Source organism: Carcharodon carcharias, chromosome 30, assembly GCF_017639515.1.
Source record: "Carcharodon carcharias isolate sCarCar2 chromosome 30, sCarCar2.pri, whole genome shotgun sequence".
Classification (NCBI taxonomy): domain Eukaryota; kingdom Metazoa; phylum Chordata; class Chondrichthyes; order Lamniformes; family Lamnidae; genus Carcharodon; species Carcharodon carcharias.
In genome coordinates this window covers 6616166-6641625 of record NC_054496.1, presented here as the reverse complement: position 1 = coordinate 6641625, position 25460 = coordinate 6616166, and the positions used below count along the sequence as shown (strand labels likewise).

The 25460-nt window shown below is 40.7% G+C and overlaps 1 protein-coding gene across 1 annotated transcript in view; it reads right to left on the bottom strand.

Moving 5' to 3' along the window:
* Nucleotides 1-25460, bottom strand: part of LOC121271161 (voltage-dependent P/Q-type calcium channel subunit alpha-1A-like) — a 760453-nt gene that overhangs the window by 41192 nt on the left and 693801 nt on the right. The window contains exons 44-46 of the mRNA XM_041176921.1: nucleotides 16994-17103; nucleotides 11870-12005; nucleotides 7667-7780 (exon numbers count right to left, since the gene is read on the bottom strand). Coding sequence (XP_041032855.1) covers nucleotides 7667-7780; nucleotides 11870-12005; nucleotides 16994-17103 — 360 coding nt within the window. The remainder of the gene's footprint in view (nucleotides 1-7666; nucleotides 7781-11869; nucleotides 12006-16993; nucleotides 17104-25460) is intronic.

The window sequence follows — 25460 nt, the reverse complement described above, 5'->3', positions numbered from 1 at the left end:
GCAGTCAATTGCACCCTGGACGCAGGGGAACCCAGCAATTGCTGCAAAGCTTCTGGCTTACTCTGCCTGGCTGGCCTCGTCTGTGTGGTAGTGAATGAAAGTCAATGCACACCTGAACAGAGCATCTGTCATCAGCTTGACACAACTGTGGGTAGCTGATTGGGAGACTCTGCAAAGATCTTCCACCAAGCCCTGGAAAGAGCTGGAGGCATAGAAGTTGAGGGCACCTGTGACATTCAGTGCAACTGGCATTGGGTGATCACCCACAGAGTCAGAGCTGATCTCAGGGCTGATTATCTGTCAGAGGGATCCCTTGAGAGATGGAGCCTCCTTCAGCATTGCACCTCAGACATATTGAGGTAGCTGCATCGCCGCCCGTAAGCCCTGGCAGCAGGATAGTGGCATCTTCTGTGGCCCCTTCTGCCTTGCACTTCCTGAAGGCCCTGCGCCCCTTGTGCCTGTGCCTGTCCTCCCAAAGATGGCTCCCCTGGAGGCTGAATATGGACACCTGGTCTCCTCCCCTCTCTGGCCCTCTCTTCCTCCTCAGAGGAGGTGCTTCCAGTGGAGAGCACAATCCCCATTCCCAGGGTAAGGGAAGGCTGTCTGAAACCTGCAAGGCCCCAAGAATAGTGTTTCCTCCAGAGTCCTGACCTGAAGCCTTTTATTCCTGTAAAAGCAGCTCTGAAGAGATTTAAAGTTCTCCTGTTCACACAAGCAAGTAGCAATAAGTTTCTAAAGTAAATAACTAACAACTCGCATTCGCGAGCCCACTCACCCCTTTTATCCTGTCCGTGGATGAGATTTTTAAAAATGTGGCCTACCTGCCTGCCTGTTGTGCCCGTGCGACACTCTGAAAACAACACAGGCTGTGAAAAATCGCTGTGTATCGCTGCCTCAAGGGCCTTAAGTGACCTATTAATTAATGGCAGGTGTGCCTTGGAACTCATAGCGCACCCGCCCACTGAAATATCGCAATGGCGCACAGTGACATCGGGTCGCATGCCCGACGTCATCGCATGTTATTTTATGCATCAGCGTGCCAGGCCTGCCCCCGCTCGCTGACATCAAAATTCTGCCCAATAACTCTGTTTCTCTCTCCACAGATGCTGCTAGACCTGCTGAGTTTTTCCAACATTTTCTGTTTTTATTTCAGATTTCCAGCATCTGCATTATTTTGCTTTTATCTTAGTATTTTTTCCAGGTTGTTTGGAAATGGGAAATGTTTACGCAGAAGGAGAATTCCTTTCCTGCCCTACTCAGTTACTGCTGAGAGAGGGTTATGACCTTACCTGATGGTATAAGATTGCTTTGATATAAGAATGGAGAAAATAAGCAAAGTCTCCCCACTCGAGGTGATGATCACATTTAAGTTATCTTAAGTTTGAGGTTCTTGAGATAGTTGCTCAAAGAATGCTCCAAATTGCCAAATCACTTTAGATCATTTTGCTAAATTGATTCAGAGTTTTACACAACGTGGGATACAACAGCTTTCAACATTAAGCTTATGCTAATTAAGCAAGTAGTCATTGTGAAAGTTCGTTCTCGTCACTGATGGTTCAAATGTGGTTTATCTGTTTATTGTATCTTCATATCTGTGTTCACAAAGCTTGATGGCCTTTCAATGCTTGGAGATTAAACATGCATATTACAGCATCTTTTTGTAGGAATTAACCCTTTCATTATAGAAGCCAATGAATCACGAGTTTAAAACAGAACTAAGTTTCAGATTGTATGGACTTAAATATTTATATTTTCTGGATTATGTTTTTTCCAGGAACAGTACCACTCTCTGATCATAAGGCAGGCAGTCTGGTCCCAGTTTCTCCAATTTTAATGTCAATGGCAACAATTCATGTATTAAACCTTAGTACACATTTGCCTATGTTCCCAGCATTAGACTGCCTTCTATGGTTGACCTCCATGCTCCACCATGAAACAGGAGCAAACTTAGTCATGAAAAATGACATACTGGACACCATAGTAACCAAGCACACCATGACAGAGTAACAGATTAATAAAACACTTCACTGCAACACAGGAATGCCCCACAGTTGTAATATTTTGAGAGTTAGAGCTTCAATCATTAAATCAGCATTTAATTTTATTATTAAACCAATAAATAAACACCATGGGCAGAATTTTACAGCAGCAGGATTTTACATTCCCGCCAAAGTCAATGGAGTTTAGAATGAATCTCTGCATTTTACGACCCCTTCCCTGCCACGACAGAACCATAAGATTCCAGCCCATGACTGACTATAAATTGGGAAGAAACTGTCCAAAAATTGATTTAGAAATTTGATTTAAAAATATTTAGAGATCTTAGACTGCAGTGGGTTTAGAAAAAATGACCATATCTGTGAATATTGGAGTAAAAACATTGGCCAGGGTTTTCCAATCCCATTGCCCCCAAAGTTAACAGACCTTTGGCTGGTTCCTCAAATTGTCCATCCCACCCGCGACGATTCCCACCACGGGCAGGACTGGAAAATCCTGGCCATTCATCTCATTAGGGAAGATCTCCAAGAATTGTTTCTGTTAGTAAAGCCATCACAAAGGTTCAGAACAATAAATTGCTGAACAATCTATTAAAAAAAAACTGTTTCACACTATTAATTGTTTGTGAAGACACAGCTCTATAGCCACAGCGAACATGCATTTAAAGAGCACTGTCTTTATCAATAGTAAGAGCAAAGAAGGCCTGATGCATAAACAACATGGAGGCATTTTGTCAATCCTGGTGCATTGTGAAATGTTTCATTATAGCAAGTGGTTGGCAAATGTGAAAAAACAAGTAGCATGCCTGAAGCCCACTTCACCCCTTCAGCCTATTCCATTTTTCAGCTAAGCAATAATGATGTGGGAGTTATGTCAGATTGGTGTTGGACCTAGGGATAACATTGCTGGCTTTAAGAATGACAGTGGAATTTTAGCAGAAGCAAAAATTCAAATTTAGATTTTTTATAATCTAACTTAACCCACTAACTGTGTATTTACACTGAGATCAAAGGACCTGAAACATCTTACTTTATCATGTATTATAAGCTGACAATCCAAGGACTCAAAATGAGGGAGTGGTCATAACAAACATGGTGTAGGCATCAAGTATGTTTTGTAACAACTGTGTTTAAATAGGTTCAAACTTATGATCAGCTTACTTAACAGCCTTTAACTGTACAACTATCAAACTGAATCTGATGACTATTGCCTGATTTAGATTCACATGATTTTCACCCTTCAAGATTTTCTTGCATGATGTCTCAGCCTGTTTTCCTCTCATGCGGTTTGTTTTGTCAGTGTGACTATGTTAATTCATGAGATTCAGTGAACACATTATCATATCAAGTAAAAAAGCAAGTTGAAAGGAATGGTTGTGATGTGACCACTAGAAGGCATTTATGATTAACTCAGGGAACCATATGATGCTCATAATTATTCATTCTCAGTCAGAGAATGAAATTGAGCTGAAGCCACTAAGGCCAGGCATGGATCTCTGCAATGAGTAAAAACTCTACCAGGTTTAAGATGTGAGGCCTGAACCAGCAGTCCCAAGGTTTGCCCTAAATTGAGACTTTGGCCTCATCTCAATAATTTGGGCTCTCTGCTGGCACCCATTGTGTTTCCAGAAGCAGTTTGCCCATTTTTTGGGTTGCCTCCCTCAGTGTCAGTTGTCCTCTAGTAAGTCCTGGGAAGAGGGGGCTGAGGTGGGGGGGGGGATAATGGGAGAGAGGCAACCGCAAGTTGGCCGCAATCCTCAGGGGTTACTTCTCCTGGCTCCACATCAAATCTTAAGAAGATATGTTTTACTTACTTTTTTGATAGTGGCTGCTGCTTAGCCACATCAACAATTGAAAAATCATGAGGAGAGCAAGCACAGATGTTGCCTGACCTGCTGAACATTTCCAGTATTTTCTCTTTATAGGCATAATATGCAGTTTAATCATCACTATCCACTAGGAGAGGAGACCTAAATACAGACATTAGGCTCCTCATTCACATATGTAAGGAGCCTAAAGCATGATTTATGCAGTTACAGGGGGTGCTTGAAAATTGAACCAAATTGGTGTTGGATGTATTTTAAGCACCCTTGGAGTGCAGAAGGCAGTACTATGAAATTGATACTTCTTGTTGCTATTCTGCAAAAAAACACAGCACAGCAGGGTTCAATTTCTCACTCACTAGGTAGGTGCAGCATGCTCAATCTAATTGGCTGATAGAATATGTGCTGGACTTGGGGTATCACTGTGCTGCTTTCATCAGGGCTTTTTGAAAAGATGGCTGATCCAACCTTCTTAAATTTTCTAAACATGAGTATGAAAATCTTCCTAAGAAAGCAAAATGAACAGCAAGATATAGAAGGAATTAATCAGAATGAACAAATGCGAGAGAAACATTAGTGAAAAGAAAGCATGAAAAGGAGAGCAAGAGAAAGGGGGAATGTATAAAGATGGTGACAATAAGTGCAGGAAATAAGTGAGGGAACAGGACGCAAGAGAGAGTGCTTCAATGTCAGAGAAAAGAGTTTATTTTTTCCTTTTCAGCCCAGGAATAGAGGTGTTCAAAGTTATGAGAGAGCTGGACAGAGTAGATAGGGAGAAATTGTTCAAGAAATAATCAAGAATGAGAGGGCACAGATTTAAAGTGATTTGCAAAAGAAGCACATGTGATTTGAGAAAAAACTTTTCACACAGCGAGTAGTTCAAGTCTGGAATGTACTGCCTGGAAGTGCGGTGGAGGCAGGTCCAACCAAGGCATTCAAGAGGGCATTAGATGATTATTTGAATCGAAACAATGTGCAAGGGTACAGAGAAAAAAACAGGAGAATGGCATTAAGTCATGATGCTCATTCAGAGAGCCGGTCCAGACATGATGGGCCGAATGGCCTCCTGCGCCATAACATTCTGTGATTTGTGAGGAATCAGTTTTTTCAGTTCTGTTAACATGCAGATTTAATATAGTTGACAGCTTTCCTCTTTTAATCTAAAGAATATTTCTGTTGCCCAAATCTATCTATCCTTCACTTCTCAGAGCAAATTATGGCTTTCCCTTTTTATTTTTTTTTGAAGATTTTTTTCTATAGGAGTTAACTTCCTTTCAGAATTACAAACATCAGAACACCCTGTGATCATTTCTCCTAACAATAGCATTAGCATGAGAGAAGCCATTCAATGCATGGTTGAATGTCTAGTTGCATAAGCGATTCTAGAGATCAAAATTGCCCAAAATGGTGGTTTGTCAATATATTTTTAAAAAAATTAGTAGTGTCTAGAAGTTCTACCACTAGATGTCACTAGCTTAAATTGTAAAGACATTTGCCAGAAACTATTTACAGAGTGTTGTGTAACTTTGAGCCTGATTTTAACTCTCTCAAAACACAGTTAAAATCAGGCCCTGAGTTAATGTTTTCAGCTGGCGAACAACAAAACAACAGAATAATCTCCATTACAAATAAACACCACGACTGACTATAAATTGGGAAGAAACTCTCCAAAAGCTCCCACTTTTAACAGAGGCATAAACCACATGTGTATGAAAAAGTGTAATAATGCAAACCATGTGTACTGTAAGCTTGTGCTTAGCTCTGACCATTAGGCAAGATAAATAACAACTTTAACACTGTGGGTGTACCAGCACTGTGGATGTACCTACAGATCATGGACTGCAGTGGTTCAAGGAGGCAGCTCACCACCACTTTCTCAAGGGCAATTAGGGATGGGCAATAAATACTGGTCTAGCCAGTGATGCCCACATCCCATGAATGAATAAGTAAATAGTAATTAGAAATGCAAAGCCTTTTAGCTGCATTAAATGGAAGGCCTACCCATCTTCAAAAAAGTTGTGCATGAATTTCAAAGCATCAGTGTTAAAGATGGTGATAGACTTCAGAGTTCATTGCAGTTTGTAACAACAAAGATATCACCTTCAAAATATCATCTTAGGCACCATCTATAACTGCTGTAATTTCATTCGAATACAGAGTACTTGGGGAAGATGAAATCATGGTCTATATAGATTTTCATGTACTTATAAGATTTAGAAGAACATCCCAGTTTGATATTTGGTTTTTACTAAGGTATCTAGTTTTCATCAAGGTGGTGCAGAGGTCACAAAAACTGATTTTAGTGTCTTTGAGCTTGGGAAGGCAAAAATTAATTTGTCCAGAGTTCCTAGTCCCAATCACTGCCTGGTGGTTCACTGCTGGAATGTCTGTGTTCATGGTGTCTAAAGATGGCAGGAGGAGACTCAGTTGAATGAGTGACTCCTGCAGAAATGTGGCCATTGGATGATTTTTTTTAATGTTCTCGCTACCACGCTAAACAGTCTGGAAACAGAGTCTAAGCTCAATTGTGAAGATTTTTACCATCCTAGCACCAGAGGAGGAGAGAGGATTTTGATTTAAAGTCTTGAAATAATCATTTTTTAGGTAAGTGGGCTATTAATGGCTTATTTTAATGGAGGAATAAACACCATTTATTTTAGAACAGTGCACAGAAATGTACAAACTCATTCACTCATTGTTATCACAAACAGATATTTCTAGGTTGAATTTTTGAGCATATTTTTGGGAGTGGGGAGAAATAGGTAATTATCACATCATTATTTCAAAAAAAGACAGTAATTATCGATAATCTTTTAGTGAAATATCTTTGTTTACACAAGGTTTTCAACATTTCTATTTGGAATATGGTGTCAATGCAGCATCATCATCAACAGCACGTGATTTGAAGATCGAAGGCCAACAACCATGATGAGAGTCTTCACTGAGTCAATTATGTTCAAGATCTTAAAGATTCACTGTCAACCACCAATTGTATGGTGTAGATTATCAAAAGCACTCCTGTAGTGTTAGTAAATGAGATACTATCCCTTTTCAGGAATGGCTCAAGTACTGGTAGAGAACTTAAAAAAGAAAACTGAAAACATGCAGATAAAAAAACAAACAATCCCTCTTGTAAAACAATGATCTCACTTTAACTCTTTCAGTGCTGCATCACCCAAAGATAACATTTTCTTTTGAAAGGAGCATTTTTTCCTTGTCAGGAATTAATGTTTGAAGTTGCCCCTTACCTTTCCTTAAATCTAACTTAATGATTTGGGCCTTTTTGAATTGCAGTAAAATGCTGGTTCCCTGATTAGATCTATATTCACCTATTCCAAAATTAAATAACATTTCAATATAGATTCAGGCAGAGAATGTTCATCCTTTCTCCCTTTAAATTGGTTACACTCAAACAGGCAAGACCCAATGGGCAGGATCCAACTGACAGAATACAAGTAACATGCACAATGTGCAAGCTGCACAACGTTTTAAATAACCTTCAAGGACATGATCCTCATATGAGACTTTGAATGAAAATCATGTCTTTGAAAGCTATGCATTAGATGCCTCTCCACAAAACTGGTTGCTGATTAACACAGTGATTTCTAGTTTGCAACACAGGAATTTATAATCTTAATTGCCCTTTAAACATTTTATTTGTTACTAGTTTTCTCCCCTGTAAATTTACTAAAAGAACAATTCATTTGGGTGTGTTTATAATTTAATGATTTCTATTGTGATGCGTTAAATAGAACTCATTGAATACATTGGCACTGGTTGCATTGAAAGAGTTAAAATAATGGAACATGATATAGGATGCAGCAGAGTACATCTCACTGAGCTCACTTGGTTTTCTGCAGGTAGCCGTGGCATGGAGGCTGCTCGACTTTGGCCTTCCATCGGGAGGTAATGGTCGCTGTCCGAGTAGCCGTCCCTCCCCATTTCTTGCATCTCCACAGCCTGCAATACAAAGCCAAATTTGGGGGGGTATTAAAGGGGAGGAAACGTCAGCCTCAGCTGGAACTGAGTGAGCTGGAAGGCTCCTCATACTAATTGCTATTCCTGAGTGTAAATCTGTAAGGTGTATACCCTGCTACATGCTTGATGTGTTGACATAAAACAAACATCAAAAGAAAGAAAGGGGTATGATTATAATTTAGAAGTGCACACACTAGAGAATTAACCCATACACTAGATGAGTTGTCTTTTCATTCTTGGAATGTTGGCCGCGAGCAATGCAGTATTTATTGCCCATTCAGAGCTGTCCTGAGAAGTTGGTGGTTGGCCGTTTTCTTGAACTGCTGCGGTCTGTATGATGATGGTGTTCTCATCAATGCTATTAGGTATCGAGTTACAAGATTAACCATTCAGGTTCATAACTAAGATCTAGGTATTTACATTTATTTTAATTATTTATCTTAAATCTTATGGTAAACTTTCTTCTCATTAGCTTCGGGGACATTTCCCTAGTTTCTGTCCTCAGGAACATCATCAAACACTTCCAGGTCAGGCAAAGCGTAGCTTGGATACAGAATAATGTACCCTCTGCTGTACTACAAAGTGCTATTTAACCTCTACAAATGCTAGTGGGATGTTTCCATTCTCCTCGCCATTATCCTTCACAAAAGTGCTATTTTAGTGCCAATTTTAGTATTTAGGAATTATGAGTAGCACTGGGGCCCAATTAGCTCAGTTGGCTTGATGGCTGGTGTATGGATCAGATTAATGCCAACAGCACGGAATTCAATCCCTGTTCTGGCTGAGGCAGACCCAGGGCCTGCCTCCTCACCCTATCCGTAGTAAAAAATTCCAGCACTTCAGTGTGGTTCAATGAATAATTGCTAAGGACCTGCCTTCGGGCAGTGAACTCAAGAAGAAGAATGAGCAGGACTATGGCAATTGTGAACAAAGTCGAAATTGACCTAATACGAGAGCAAGTGCTGCAGAAACTGGAAGTCTGGAATTAAATTTGAAAATGTTGGAAATAATGAGGCCTAGCAGCACCTGTGGAGAGAGAAACAGCATTACATTTTGTCAGGATCAATGACAAAGGGTCATTGACTTAAAGTGTTAACTTTGTTTCTCTCTCCACAGAAGCTGTCAGACCTGCTGCTGCATATTTCTAGCACTTTCTGTTCTTATTTAAGATTATCGTAAACTCACATCATGTGAAATTCTTTCAGCTGTCAGAGAAAAGAAACTTTCATTCAAATGAGTGCGGGCTGGATTGAAACACGGTAACAGAGGTAACAAGATAGTGCTCCATCCCATGTTTCTTTGTGGTTAAATGTCTAGCTTGTCGGTGGAAATGTAAAGTATTGTAAAGCTGTCAGTTAGTTGACATTTTGAGAAGAATTCATAAACAGGTATACACAGATGAGTACTGATGGTTCTGTGCTGGTAAGCAGACGCCAGCTCCTAATCAGCATTAAGACAGAGATCACTCTCTCTTGTGGCAACATAGATACTCACTCATAGCATAGCTGGTAGTAAGAGTACTACCCACAAATTCTAAGTGCAATCATATTAACACTGAAATATGACAAGCTTATTATAATATATTTTTAGAATGCCTCATCTCATTGTTGGAATGTCTGAAAGTGCCTCATATAATGAATTGCTTTTGGAGTGTTATTTTGTAAGGTATCACAACATGGGCTACATAGAAAATAATGGTTACCTAGAAATAATTACAAGTTAGTAACCTAACTGGTGGGGTGGGCGGTACAGATATCACTGAAAATTACAAGAACGAACCTTGAGTGGTGAGATCAAATGCCTTGAAACCACTCTAGGATAACACTTATTCTTGTAACATAGACCCATTTAGTTATTTTGGGATGAATTTGATTGCGTTCTGGGTCTATCGTTGCATTGAGCAGCTTCACTGACGTTTATTGAGAAATAATTTGTAGCTATCAGGGAACTCCTTAGCCAATATATGTTAGATTGTTGTGTCATATGATTAGTTTATTCTGTAGGATATAGTAAGACATTACAGGTGAGAAGGTGTACACGTTTACATATAGCAAGTTCCTTTATAAATTCAGAATTTATAATGGAAAAGTTGATAGGAAGTATGGACAATCATAATTATACAGTCAACCTTCCCTGAAGTTTTACACAGAAAGTGCAGACAAAGTGTAGTTCTCAACTGAAGTTGGAGTGAAGCCAAGGGATTACTGAACTAAGGGTACAGATTTAATGCAGTCTCCATATTGAAAGTCATACGTTCTTTCCATATTTTGATATTTCCATTATAATTCCTGTGTGCACTTATAATAGTAAACGCCTTGGTAAACATGTCAGGTTAGAATTACATTCTAGCACCAGAGGAGGGATCACATCACTTCTACTGGGGGAATAGATGGGGTGGAGGATGTAACATTGTCCAAAATGTTTACAGAGGCAGTTTTCACTATAATGTGGACATAGGAATTTATGATGAAAAAAATTGACAAGTGCAGATTTTTAATATATTATAGATACATAATTTTTATATAGCATTCACTCTCTATACGAATCACATTTGCTTCTTGCAATATTTTGCTGTCACACAATCTCCACCATGCTTTGTTTGTTATATCCTGTATAAAACAGAGTATCATCTGGCTCATCCTGAGCAACACCATGGGTGATCTGCAAGTGGTATATTAACACAGAACATAATGCATTTTATGACATGCTGCTGAAAAGGTCTGAAAGGCTAGACTACAGCATAGCACATTAATCCATATGGAATGAGATAATGCTGTGTTATTTTAGGCCATACAGCCTTATTTTCCCTCCCCATATCTCATCTATCTTTGCTTCTGTGCTCAGCACACCCAGCTGATGATGGTAAATGAAAATAAACTTACGAATTGCCAACTATATAATTTCTGCCTCAACTGACACCAGCACATAACAGTCATTCTGTTGCTGTTTGTATGAAGCAGCATTCACACTTGTCTATATAACAATAATCACTGCATTTCAAAGTAATTCACTTTAAGTGAATGCATTTTAAGTTGATGCATTCCAAATGTTGTGGTGAGATACTAAATAAATGCACTTCTTTAATATAAAGAACAAATATTTTGCAGAGTTTTAGGTGTAACTCATGTTGGTGAAGTCTATCATAGAACTAGAAGACTTGATTGGATAACTGCCAGTATTCTAACACTTAATGCTGATTGATGATATTATGGCTCTCAAATTGTGTATGAAGGTTATACAAAGCACACACAAAGTACAACAGCCACAGAATGAGTCCAGCTACCGAACTGCACTGGGAGGGATTCAGCAGCAGGTCAAATATTGGGCCACTCAGCTGGGAATTAATTTTAGTTGCTGGACCTAAAAGAAAGACGAAAAATAATAAAGAAACAAATAAAGTGTTGAGAAAGATATAGGTACTTCTTGGGCATTCAAAAGTCTTTCAGCAGAGCACAAGTACATTGGTATTCATGATTGCCCATGTTTTCCAAGTCAGTCATGCTGTCAGAACATCATGGGAAGGTGTGGAAAGACAGGTGCCTCCCAACAGGAAGGATGAGAAGCTCAGAGGGTAAAGTTCAACCTGCAGCTTAGACACAGCTCCACAGAGCAGCTTTGGCAGAGGCTTGGCTGAGTTTTCTGGAGCAGCCTAATTCTGAAAATAAAATGAAAACACTAACAACTATTTTCAAGGAGTCAGGAATACTAACAACAGTTCAAATATTTACAATAAAATGTCTCAAATTACTTTTAGTTGTTTACTTTAAAGCCTATGGTATTGAAAATGCGGAGTCATTCTGAAACAAGAAGCTTCAGGCTGTCCAACCCAATAGAAGGTCACAAATAGTCTGTAGGGAAGAGATGTAAAAGGCAGCAGTTTTCTGATTCTGTCAGTAAAAGGCATTTAAATTATTGTTAATAACCAGTCTAGAACTCACAGAATTCAGTATAGGTGTGACGAGCAAATTTTTGCCAGGATTGAAACACATAAGCACAAGATTGTAAAGTAAGCAATTTAATTGTTATGGTACCAAGCAATAAAACTCTGAGATAGGTTTTGCCAATTTATACCTGAGAGTTTGGCCGTGTGTCTTCTATTTCCTCTGAGCGACCTCTTTCAGGACTCCAAGCCCCTGTCTTCTGAAACATTTTTTGAGCTCGGTCTGTGACCCAAGATTGACTCTCCTTCATAATCCCATCTTGTGCACTTTGGGAAAAGAAATTGTGCATTTAATAAGGACATTAATAAAGAAGTTAGAATTTAGTATTAGACAGAGCATCTGAGACATCATCTGCACATTGACTTATTAAAGGAGGGCATAGCTTAGACCTTCAAGTAACAGTAGTTTGCCCTTCCAGTAATATGGAAACCTAGGTGGAGATGAGATTCTCGTGTAATTGGAAAATGTGTGACACTTCTGACTGAGGCTTAGCAGGGTAACTACCAGTAACAAATAGAGCAGGAAAAGAGAAGTGGAAAAACATGTTCCAGGGGAATTACTAATTATTTTGCATCTGGTGCCTACATCCTTCTAAAACTGATAAGTCCCCAGGTCCTGATGGACTTCATCCTAGGGTAAAAAAAAAGTGTGGCTGCTGAGATAGCGGATGCATTGGTTTTAATTTTTCAAAATTCCCTAGATTCTGGAAAGGTCCCAGCAGATTGGAAAATAGCAAATGTGACTCCTCTATTCAAAAAGGGGGGAGACAGAAAGCAGGAAACTACAGACCAGTTTGCTTAACATCTGTCATAAGGAAATCACTGGAATCTATTATTAAGGAGGTTATAGTGGGGCACTTAGAAAATCTCAATGCAGTTAGGCAGAGTCAACATGGTTTTGTGAAAGGGAAATCATGTTTGACTAATTTATTGCAGTTCTTTGAGGAAGTAAAAAGCAACGTGGATAAAGCAGAACTTGTCAATATGATATACTTAGATTTCCAGAAGGCATTTGACAAGATGCCACATCAAAGACTACACAATATAAGAGCTCATGGTGAAGGGGATAACATATTAGCATGGATAGAAGATTGGTTGGCAACAGGAAACAGAGAGTAGGCATAAATGGGTCATTTTTGGGTTGACAAGATGTGATGAGTGGAGTGCCACAGGGATCAGTGCTGGGGCCTCAACTATTTACAATTTATATCAATCACTTGGATGAAGGGACTGAATGTATGGTTGCTAAATTTGCTGATGACATAAAGTTAGGTAGGAAAGTAAGTTGTGAAGAGGACATAAGGAGTCTGCAAAGGGACATAGGTTAAGTGAATAGGAAAAAAATTGGCAGATGGAGTATAAGGTGGGAAAATGTGAACTTGTCCACTTTGACAGGAAGAATAGAAAAGCAGTATATTATTGAAATGGGGAGAGATTACAAAACTCTGAGGTACAGAGGGATCTGGGTGCCCTGGTAGATGAATCAGGAAAAGTTGGTATGCAAGTACAGCAAGTGATTAGGAAGGCAAATAGATTGGTACCATTTATTGCAAGGGGAATGGAATATAAACGTAGGGAAGTTTTGCTACAGTTGTACGGGGCATTGGTGAGACCACATCTAGAGTACTGTTTACGGTTTTGGTCTCCTTATTTAAGAAAGGATATAAATGCGTTAGGAGCGGTTCAGAAAAGGTTCTCTTGATTGATACCTGGGTTTGGGGCGGGGGGGGTTATCTTACGAGGAAAGGTTGAGGAGGCTGGGCCTGTATCCACTGGAGTTTAGAAGAATGAGAAGTGAGCTGATTGAACATGTAAGATCCTGAGGGGACTTGACAGGGAGGATGTTGAAAGGATGTTTCTCCTTGTGGGAGAGACTAGAACGAGGGGACACAGTTTAAAAATAAGGGGTCTCCCATTTAAGATGGAGATGAGAAGAATTTTTTTCTCTCAGAGGGGTCTTTGGGACTTTCTTCCCCAGAGAGCGGTAGAGGCAGGGTCAATACCTATTTTTAAGGCAGAAATAGATACATTCTTGACTAACAAGGGAGTCAAAGGTTATTGGGGGTAGGCAGAATGTGGAGGCCACAGTCAGATCAGCCATGATCTTATTCAATCGCGGAGCAGGCTCGAGGTGCCAAATGACCTAACTTCTGCTCCTACTTCGTATGTTTGTAAGTGTGAAGCATCCCCTCATACAATGACTGTGCATCTGGGCAATGATTTATTTACCGTGGATTCAGCTAGGTGAGGGATGTCAGTATCAAACAGAGCAACATGTTCTTGCTTATTTTGCAATGGATATGAGTATAAACACTCAGATTAACTCTGGGCCTAAAAAGGATAGAACAGGGTACTTTCCAAAAGGTGATAAGCTAGAAATAGTGGAGGTCCAAAAAGACTTGGGGGTTGGGTAGTCACTTCATTAAAATGTCATGAACAGGTACAGGAGATAATCGAAAAGGCTAGTGGAATGTTGGTTTATACTATAATTGAATGGGACTGATAGGCTGAATGGCTTTTTCTTGTTTAGTGCTTTCTCAGCTTCCAAGGGAGAATATTGGTGTTCTTTTGCCTACCTACCCATACACCCCTCCCCTTCCCTCTTGGTCAGTCTGCAGGTTTCTATCTATTCTACTTTGAAACCACTTGTTGCAAAGATGAGGAGAGTGGCTTGGTGCAGTGTAGAAAAGCATCAAACCTCACTTTCATTGCCTTCTTATGCAGGCATTGTTCCAAACAGGAAAACAGCCCCAAAGTAGATCACAGGTACAAATTGCAATACTTCATTTTGGTGCTCTTACCTTAAAATATTGTGGGTTTTTACAGAATCTTTTGTTTTTGCCCCCCTTCTGCCCCATGACCTCCCCACATTTCATTGTACAATTCATGCTGGGATATGATCCCATGGGCAGTGGCAGTTCTTTGCCATGTTGCCCAAATGGCCAATCTTTATGCATGGGCTTGGAAAGCACCAAAAGACTTGTTGACTGTTGGAAGTTACAGTTGGCTTCAACCATGTCTTCACCTGATATTCACACTTAAACATTCACCTCCAACACTGGTGCACCATGGTAGCAGCGTGCACATCTACAAGATGCACTTCATGAACTCACCAAGGCATCAACAGCACTTCCAAACCTGTGATCTCTATTGCCTCGATCTAGAAAGACAAGGGTAGCAGGCGCTTGCGGACACCACCATCTGCAAGTTCCCCTTCAAGCCACACATCCTGACTTGGAAAGAAAGTGGCTCACCACCACCTTCTCAGAGGCAATTAGGGATGGGCAATAAATGTTGGCCTTGCCAGTGAGGCCCCCTTCCCATGAATGAATAAAAAAACGGCAGTTTCCAGCAGGGGTTTGCTGAATAGCAACCCCAAGCAGAAAATTTGCCTGACATAAGGCATGCCTACACAGGAGAAATAAGACCAACTTTAACAATCTGCAAACCAAAATGTAGAGAGGGCAATATCCGTTGTCATTTTGACTGAGATTCAGAAATCTGTCTGATCCTTCCTATCTTATTAGAATCTCAGTGGGAAGTTTTTACTTCAGGGTAAACTGTTGAGTAAAAATGATTTTTAAGAAGTTGTTTGCAGCATGACATCAGTAGGTATGCATGTTCTAAGACACTGTGCAACAGCTGGAATGTCTGCTGTAATGCCACAACCACAGTGCAAGCATATTACTGGATATGTGCAGAAATGAATATAAAGTCACTGTTAAGCAATTATTTTATCAATATCTTAACGTTCATTACTGTAAACAGCTTTTAAGTAACAGCAGTTTTTTGATCAATCCTGTAAGAAAAAATATAGCTTTAACATCTCACACAGAAAAATACTGTTAATTACAATCTTGTTCATTCAGAGCCATTCATTGGATTCTTTTATTATAAGCCAACCAATTGTTGGATTGAATATGCAAAAAAACTTGGGGAAAAGAGTGATGAGAATATGGAACTCGCTACCACATGGAGTGGTTGAGGCAAATAGCATAGGTGCATTTAAGGGAAACTAGACATACATATGAGGGTGAAAGGAATAGAAGCATACGCTTATGGAAAGAGGCCTGTGTAGAGCAGAAAAACCAGCATAGATCGAATAACTGATCAATAGAGCTGAATAACCTGTTTCTGTTTCTCTGCTGTAACTGTTTCTATGCTGTAAATTTTATGCAACAGTTTAGGAGTATCTACTCTAGTTAATTTAATTAGAGCATTTATAAATATTTTTTGGATGGGGCCCAGCATCAACAGATAAAATTGGATTCTCAAATTCAGCTAGAAAATAGTAATCGCAGTAACAACTAGGAAACGTGGGTATAAATCCCAATTCTCACTAGATTTACAATAAATGATAGGAGTATTAGAGAGTAGTTGCAGAGAAATTTGTTTCATCTAGTGGGTGGTGGAAGTCTGGAACTTACTGCCTCAGAGGGTGGTAGAGGCAGAGATCCTCATCACATCTTTTAAAAACTAGGATATGCACTTGAAGTGTCGTAGCCCACAAGGCAATGGACCAAGAGCTGGAAAGTGGGGTTATTCTGGATCTCGCTTTCTTGGCTGGCATAGACATGATGGGCTGAATGGCCTTCTTCTGTGCCATTAATTTCATTGATTCTAAGATTCTAACTAGGCACTCAAGTATAAATTACAATACTAACTAGAAACTGAGTTAAAATCCCAACTAGGAGATTCGCATATACTTTCAATTCCTACAAGGAAACACGAATACAAATCCCAATCACAACTGTCAGACATGGTACAATTCATTGTCTTGACTAATTCTCAAATACATAGGCTTCTCCTATGGAGCCCCATCTCATTTGTCTCAGGAGAGAAACTCATTGGGTAGGGTCGGAGCGAAGGGTATGGTGAAGATCCCTTCGTACACAGGTCAGTGTTTTCCAGTGTTTCAGATAGTGATATCAATCATGTCAATGGAGATTGACTGGTGTCAGAACATCCATTCTCCTGATTCCTGAGAACAGCTTAGATCCAGTGTGTAAGATGGAGAAAAATAAAATGAGTAAATTACAGATTAAAATCTGAAAAAAACAGGTCTGTACATTATACTAATTCACATTAAACCAGTGTTTTCTTTTTGCATAATTGTTCTAAGGGTTTTTGGCAAGGATTTGCATTTCATCCACTGTCCCATTGACAGCTTTATTCCACACCATGTGATCGCTGTAATATGTTACATCTATGGACTTAGCTGCTTTAAATGATAATTCATCGACATTGGAACTTACAGGCCATTTCCAGAGATGTGCTGAGGGTCTGGTAAGGCATTCTGCCCTGGATCCATCTCCTGCGTGGGCGAAGGTGGCTCCATACGCTGAAACAGTAATGGCGTTCGATTCTGTGTGAGATATAACATGGCCTAGGGCTGGCATCAGACAGACTTATGAGAATGAAGATACAAGATCCAGAATGTTATGATGCCAAGCGAAGATTCATTTACCTCCCAGGTCACTCCTGATTCTGGAAAAAGGGGGGTCATTTAACACTAAGTTCTGCGAGAAATAATCTGTATTCCTGATACCACAAATAGCAGGAAATGACCTTTGATATTGCAGCTAGAATTATTATACCACAGTAAGCAATCAGGAAACAGATTATGTTCAGTCACAATATTTTCAAAATGCATTAGAAAATTAGAGTTTTTATTTAAAATTTTATCCAAAGCTCATAGCAGGTTTCAACTGAAGTTGTAGGGTTATTACAGGTGGTCTCAGAATGCCCTGGGCTAGGGAAGGAAAAAAAAATCAGACAGGATTCTCACTAATCAATGTCCAGCAGATCCTTCTGCAAAGCGTGTCTATGTGAATCTCGGTGGTGGCCGGTTCAGGCTCAAAAGTGATATGGTTGAATAGCCTCATGGCATTTACTTGTTAAATTCACACATGAAAAAGGGCCCAGTGAGCAAGGTTATCAGAGGATGCTCATGGAATCATGCCCTAAATGTGACTGGCTGCTTCGGGATATTCAGAGAAAAAAACTATCTCATCATGATGGACAATTTATAAATTTGCTCAAAACATATTTCCAGGTAATGGAAATGAAACTGTCACCAGGTGAGATCACATAAGCTTCAACAAACTTTAGAAAAATGTTCTACAGTGAGGCATCAGACAGGAACACATCAGTGATTTGGGCCTGTTTTGCTTCTGGTCTTGTCATACAGCTGTAGGGAGAAGCTGAAGAGGCCAGAATCTTTTTTCAGATTGGGCAGGATTGGGGGGCGGAGGAGGAGGCATTTGATAAGGTGCCACATCAAAGGTTATTGTGGAAAATAAAAGCTCAATCATGGTATAGGCATGGATAGAAAATTTGCTAGTTAACAGAAAACAGAGAGTAGGCATGTGGGTTGATTTCTGGGTTGAACGTAACGAGTGCTGTGCCACAGGGATCAGTGCAGGGGCCTCAACTTTTTACAATTTATATAAATGACTTGGATGAAGGGACCGAAAGTACGGTTGCAAAATTTGCTGAGCACAAATATAGGTGGGAAAGTAAATTGTGAAGAGGACATAAGGAGGCTACAATGGGACACAGATAGGTTAAGTGAATGGGCAAAGGTCTGGCAAATGGAATATAGAAACATAGAAAATAGGAGCTGGAGTAGGTTATTCGGCACTTCGAGCCTGCTCCACCACTCAATATGATCATGGCTGATCCTCTACCTCAACGCTGTACTCTCACTCTCTCCCCAAAACCCTTTGACACCTTTAGAGACTAGAAATCTATCTATTTCTTTCTTAAATATATTCAGTGGCTTGGCCTCCACAGTCTTCTGTGGTAGAGAATTCCACAGGTTCACTACCTACTGAGTGAAGAAGTTTCCCCTCATCTCAGTCCTAAATGGCCTATCCCGTATTCTGAGATTGTGACCCCTTGTTCTCGACTCCCCAGCCAAAGGAAATATCCCTGCATCCAGTCTGTCCATCCCTGACAGAATTTTATACATTTCAATGAGATCCCCTCTCATTCATCTAAACTCCAGTAAATACAGGCCCAGACCTATCTCTCCTCATACGACAATCCAGCCATCCCAGGAATCAGACTGTGGGAAAATGTGAAATGGTCCATTTTAGCAGGAAGGATAAAAAAAACTTAGTATGTGAAGGTGAGAGATTGCAGAGCTCTGAGATTCAGAGGGATTTGGGTGTTCTAGTGCATGAAATACAAAAGGCTATATGCAGGTACAACATGTAATTAAGAAAGCTAATAGACTGTTATCATTTATTGTGAGGGGAATTGATTACAAAGGTAAGGTTATGCTTCAATTGTACAGGGCACTGGTGAGCCCACATCTGGAGTGCTGTGTACAGTATTGACCTCCTTATTTAAGGAAAGACGTAAATGCGATAGAAGCTGTTTAGAGAAGGTTTACTAGACTAATACCAGGAATGAGCGGGTTGTTTTATGAGGACAGGTTGGAGAGGTTAGGCTTGTTTAGGAGTTTAGAAGAGGAAGAAGTGACTTGATTGAAGCCTTTAAGATCCTGAGGCATCTTGTCAGGGTGGGTGTGGAGAGGATGTTTTTTCTTGTGGGAGAATCTAGAACTGGGGGCAGAATGTTACGTTCTACCGGCGGGCGCATGCATGACCCGATCGGGAGTAAAATAGTGCACAATGACAACGGGCAAACGTCCCGATGTCATTGCGCACTTGTGCGATTTTTCGTTCAGCAGGTGCACGCCAGAGTCGGCAGCACGCCCACTGACAATTACGAGGTCTATTAAGGCCATTAACCAATTAATTTAATCCTATTTTTTGCTGCCATCCAACCTTACGGTTGGCAGGAGGGCGAATAGGCCAGGTGGCCTTTGCATTTTTGAGGAAACCTCATCCACGGGCGGGATGAGATTTCCAATAGTAATTTTAAAAAAATAAAGATGTTGAAACATCATTTTTAATATGTCCCTGTTAATGTGACTGAGTCACGTGGGGACATGTTTCCTTTATTTTTAAAATTTTTATTTTTAATTTAAAATTCTTCAGCTCCCTGAGGCAGCTCTGTGACTTCAAGGAGCTTTCAGTGCACGCTCCCCCGCACATGCGCAGATTTTAGCACTCACGCTCCTCCCGCCCCCACCTTGCAGCAGCGCTGAGCTTCTCAGCATGCGTTTCACGCTGGATGGCCATTAACTGGTCAGCCAGCATGAAACCATGGTCGGAGCCTGATTGCTGGTAATGGTCTGTTTCGCAGCCATTTCCAGGACTGCCCGCCGTGCCCGTCCAACAAAGGGAAAATCCTGCCCCGGGGTCAGTGTTTTAAAATAAGGGGTCGCTCATTTAAGACAGGGATAAGGAGAATTTATTTCTCCCAGATGGTTGAGAGTCTTTGGAACTCTCTTCCTCAAAAGGCAGTGAAAGCCAAGTCTTTGAATATTTTTAAGGCAAAGCTAGATAGATTCTTGATTAACAAGGAGGTGAAAGGTTATCGGGGGTAGGCAGGAATGTGGGGTTGAGGTTACATTCTGATCAGCCATGATCTTATTGAAGGGAGGAGCAGGCTCAAAAGGCCTAATGGCCCACTCCTGCTCCTAATTCATATGTATGTTTGTGAACGCTGAACTCCAGAGGTGTGGTGACAGTGACTGTCCTTGACATCAAGGCAGCATTTGATCAAATGTGGCATCAAGGCACCTTTGCAAAACTGGAGTCGATGGGGATCAGTGGGAAAGCTTCTCTGGCTGGAGTCATACCTAGCATGAAGGAAGATAATTGTGGCTGTTAGAAGTCAATCATCTCAATTCCAGGACATCACTGCAGGAGTTCCTAAGGGTAGTGTTCTCGGCCCAACCATCTTCAGCTGCTTCATCAATGACCTTCCTTTCATCATAAGGTTAGAAGTGGGGATGTTTGCTGATGATTGTACAATGTTCAGCACCATTTGTGACTCTTCAGATACTGAAGCAGTCCATGTTCAAATGTAATAAGACCTGGGCAATAACCAGGCTTGGGATGAAAAGTGGCAAGTAACATTTGCGCCACACAAGTACCAGGCAATGACCATATCTAACAAGAGAGAATCTAACCATTGCCCCTTGACATTCAATGGCATAACCATTGCTGAATCCCCAACTATCAACATCCTAGGGGTGACCATTGACCAGTAACTGAATTGGACTAGCCATATAAATACTGTGGCTACAACAGCAGGTCAGGGGCTAGGAATCCTGCGGCGAGTAACTCACCTCCTGACTCTCCAAAGCCTGACCACCATCTACATGGCACAAGTCAGGAATGTGAAGGAATACTCTCCACTTAGCTGGATGAATGCAGCTTCAACAATATTCAAGAAGGTCGATACCACCCGGGACAAAGCAGCCCGCTTGATTGGTACCCCATCCATAAACATTCACTCCCTCCACCACCAACACACAGTAGCAGCAGTGCATAAGATGCACTGCATAAACTCACAAAGGCTCCTTAGACAGCACTTTCCAAATCCACGACCACTACCATTTAGAACGACAATGACAGCACCTGGAACACCACCACCTGGAAGTTCCCTTCCAAGCCACACACCATCCTGACTTGGAAATATATTGGCCGTTCCTTCACTGTTGCTTAGGTCAAAATCCTAGAACTTCCACCCTAACAGCACTATGGGTGTACCTACACCACAGGGACTGCAGCGGTTCAAGAAGACAGCTCACAACTACCTTCTCAAGGGTCATCAGGGATGGACAATAATTGCTGGCCTAGCCAGCGATGCCCACAAATGAATAAAAAAATGTTTTCCTGAACATTTCCAATAAGTGACTTTCAGAAGTTTGGTAGCAGACTTAAAACAAAACTGCCAGTCATGGATAGCAGACAGAAACAAAGAAGTTGTAGAGGAAAATATCTGCAAAGAAAATTTCCATATCTCCTTAAATATATTAGCCACCATATCAAAAAAATTAACATCCCAAGGAAAGAACTACCATTTCATTTGATTGAAAATAAAGTAGCTGAGCAAAGGACTATCCCTCTAACTAGATTACAACAACTTACATTTATATAGTTTTAACATAATAAAATATCCCAAGGTGCTCCACAAGAGCATTATAAAACAAAATATAATAGAATATGACACCTAGCCATGTAAGGAGATAGGTGACAAGGTGGGTTTTAAGGAGTGTCTTTAAGGAGGAAAATGAGATGGATAGTTGGAGAGGTGCAGGGAGGGAATTCCAGAGCACTGGATCCAGGCAACTGAAGGCACAGGCACCAGTGGTGGAGTGATTAAGATTGGGATGCTGAAGAGGCCAGAATTAGAAGAGCACTGTTATCTTGGATAGAGTTGCCAACCTTCCAGGATTGGCTTGGAGTCTCCAGGAATTGAACATCAATCTCCAGGACACTGCTGAGTGCAATCCCGGAGAAAAATCATGGGGACATTAAAAAGATAGTTTTTTTGTAATTTTCTTTGAATATTTCTCTTTACCAGATACAGGGGATAAAAAGGATGTTTGGCTTACAGCAAGCATCATCTAATTGGGTAATGAGTCTTTTTGCTTTCCAATTGACGTTAGAAGGCAGTACAACACAAGGATGGATATTTTGGTCAAATAATGACTGGAGTGTGGGGGCAAGTCATATGATGAAACCTCCAGGAATGCATTTAAACACAGTAGGCAACCCTGAGCTCAGAGGGTTGTGGAGCTGGAGGAGATTGCAGAGATAGAGAGGGCCAAGGTTATAGAGGGATATAGAAACAAGGATGAGAAATTTAAAATTTAAAACCAAAATGTTGCTTGACCAGGAGCCAATGCAGGTCAGCAAGCAAAGGGTAGATAGGTAAACGGGCTCTGTTGTGAATTAAGACAGGATGTTGGATGACCTCAAGTTTAGGATGAGTAGAATGTGAGAAGCCAGCCAGGAGTGCATCGGAATAGTCAAGTCTAGAGGTAACAAATGCATGAATGAGAATTTCAGCAGCAGATGAGCTGAAATGGGACGAAGTTGGGTGATGTTATGGAGTTGGAAATAGGCAGTCTTAGTGATGGCATGAATATATGTTGGAAATTATCTCAGGGTCAAATATTGCAAACAGTCTAGTTTAACATCCGGTTATTGCCAGGGAGAGGAATGGAGTTGGTAGCTATTGAATGGAGTTTGGAGTGGGCACTGAAAACAATGGCTTCAGTCTTCCCAATATTTTTTGGAGGAAATTTCTGCTCATCCAGTATTGGATGTCGGTTAAGCAGTCTGATAATTTAGCAACAATAAAAGTGTCTGGAGAGATGATGGTGAGGTAGAGCACGGTGTCATCAACATATGTGTGAAAACTAAGGCTGTATTTTCGGACAGTATCATCAAGCAACAGCATGTCAATGAGAAATAGGAGAGAGTAAAGAATAGATCCTTGGGGGACATCAGAGGTAATGGTGTGGGAGCATGAAGAGGGACTATTGCAAGTGATATTCTGGTTATGAATAGATGGCTAAGAATGAAACCAGGTGAGAGCAATTCCACCCAGCTAGACAAAAGTAGAGAGGTGTTGAAGGAGGATTGTGTTGTCAACTATGTTAAAGGCTGCAGAAAGTCGAGAAGGAAGAGGAGGGATCGTTATCCACAGTCACATAGGAAGTTGTTTGTGGCTTTGATAAGAGCTATTTTTATTCTGTGGGAGTGGTGGAAACCTGATTGAAAAGATTCAAACATGGAGTCTGGAAAAGATGCGTACTGCTTTGGGAAGCAACAGCACATTCAAGTATGTTCAGGGTTTTAAAAAATGTTTCACAAAGACCAACAGAAGTTCCAATCTGTTGCCATGGTTTTGTTCCCATGGTAGTTATACAACAGTGTTCCAATTTTTATTTGGATGAAGCGGTATAACTACTGGGTCACAATCTTCCCCTTCACGGGAGGGAAGAGCCGCTCCCCTCTTCCCAACAGCAGGATCTCACACTCTTCCTATTAAGTGTCTTCAAAGCAGTATTGGCAGTGGTCCATTAGCAGGTCACCCAGCCACTGGCTCAGGATTTAACACTGGCTCAGGATTTACGATGGTCAAGCAAAGGAAAAATGGGACAAAATCTGACACCCGCAAACCCTTCATGTGTTCTTGGATTTTACTATTCATCTTAGATTTAGAGGCTCCACACTTTAACTAAAACTAGACTTTCACAAGAGGTTTTTTTTTAATGCATCTTTGCACAATTTCACATCCTGCTTTAAGATTCAATGTTGAATGACCCTCCTGAGTAAATGAATGTTATCTGAACCAAAAGCACTTATTAAAAAAAAACAAAAGAATCATGCAGATAATTAGCATCCTTTCGGTGATTTGTAGGGAAGATACAGAAATGAAATCCGGGGTAAACTTTTCTCCAGCATTTTGGAACACGTTTAGAGACAGGATCCCATTTTATTGACCTGTGCAGGTTGGGAAAAGCAGAGAAAATCTACAAACTTTTCCAATCTTGTCAATGTGGCAGAACACGACTTGCCGTCAAAGGGGCCCCTCTCCTCCAAAGTCCCCTCAGCAATCTGCAAATGGTACCTGGTGATGCATCGACAGCCTGTACAAACATCTCCAACAGAGGGACAACTTAGATCAATAATTCACATTGCCTAATTTTTTTCTTGAACAGTCCGTTCCAAGAACAATATAGCTTCATTTCAATGAAATTGTTTGGCAAGGTCAAGCAATTTCAATTCTTTATAAACCATTTCTTCTTTTCTTTCTCAGGCTAGAATTCATCAAGATTGGCTCAGAATGAACTAATATAGTACAGGCCATTCCAGTCTTCCAATATTTTGGGACACAGGAGACCTCTTTGAATGGGATTTGTTAAAACAAATGGTACAGAGACTTGAAGCAGCATTTGTTAAACCGATCCATCCTCCACACCCCCCCCCCCTCCCCCCCCACCCCCCCGGCCCCCCTACCCCCCGCCGTTTCTCTCCAAGGCATTACCTCATGCTAGGTGTCCCAGCAGGCCCTGGAAGTGGATCAGCAGGCTATATTTCCTTGTAAGCATTTCAGCAATCCTTGATCCTATTCTTACTGAATTCTGACACAAGAACTTTCAACAGCAAGCGTTAGCAACAGAGTTGGGGGGAATGGGGGAGGAGGTGGTGTGGTTGGGTGGCAGTGGACTGACTAACTTTTTCCATCTGCAACCTAGAAACACTGGAGTCAAAGTCAACTCATCAAAACTGACATTCAAGCTCATTTAGCTAAGACCAAATGTGGGTGCTTCCAGTTGTGTATGACTCAATAGCATGCTGGATAGTGCATTTAATCTCTGAGCCATTACAACATCACATTTAATTAAAACTGATTTTTTTCAAAACTCAAATATACCGTACAACAAAGTATAGTTAAACAAGGGATATCAAATTGTGAATATACCCCATCCACATAGGACATAGGTCACAATCCTCTTCCTTATTGTGGGAATTCTGATGGCTGCCAAATATTTTAAGGATTATCCTTTCACTCACCTAATCATTAAAAAAGCCATTGCAACATGTGTTTTTGTATTTTGCTCCTATCTGACTGAGTGAGAGTGTTTAGAGCCAATTTTAGTCTATTAATCCATTTAAACCTCATGGCTCTTAGTTTATATAAAAAGAGACTTTGGGTTCCAAACTCTGGTTTGGTTCACCTTCAGTTTTGAAAGGCCCAGACAGGACTTGCCTGCATTCTAAACAACATTAAATTGTTCAAAAACAGGTTCAGGAAGGAATGGCAAAAATCACTGTTTTGAAA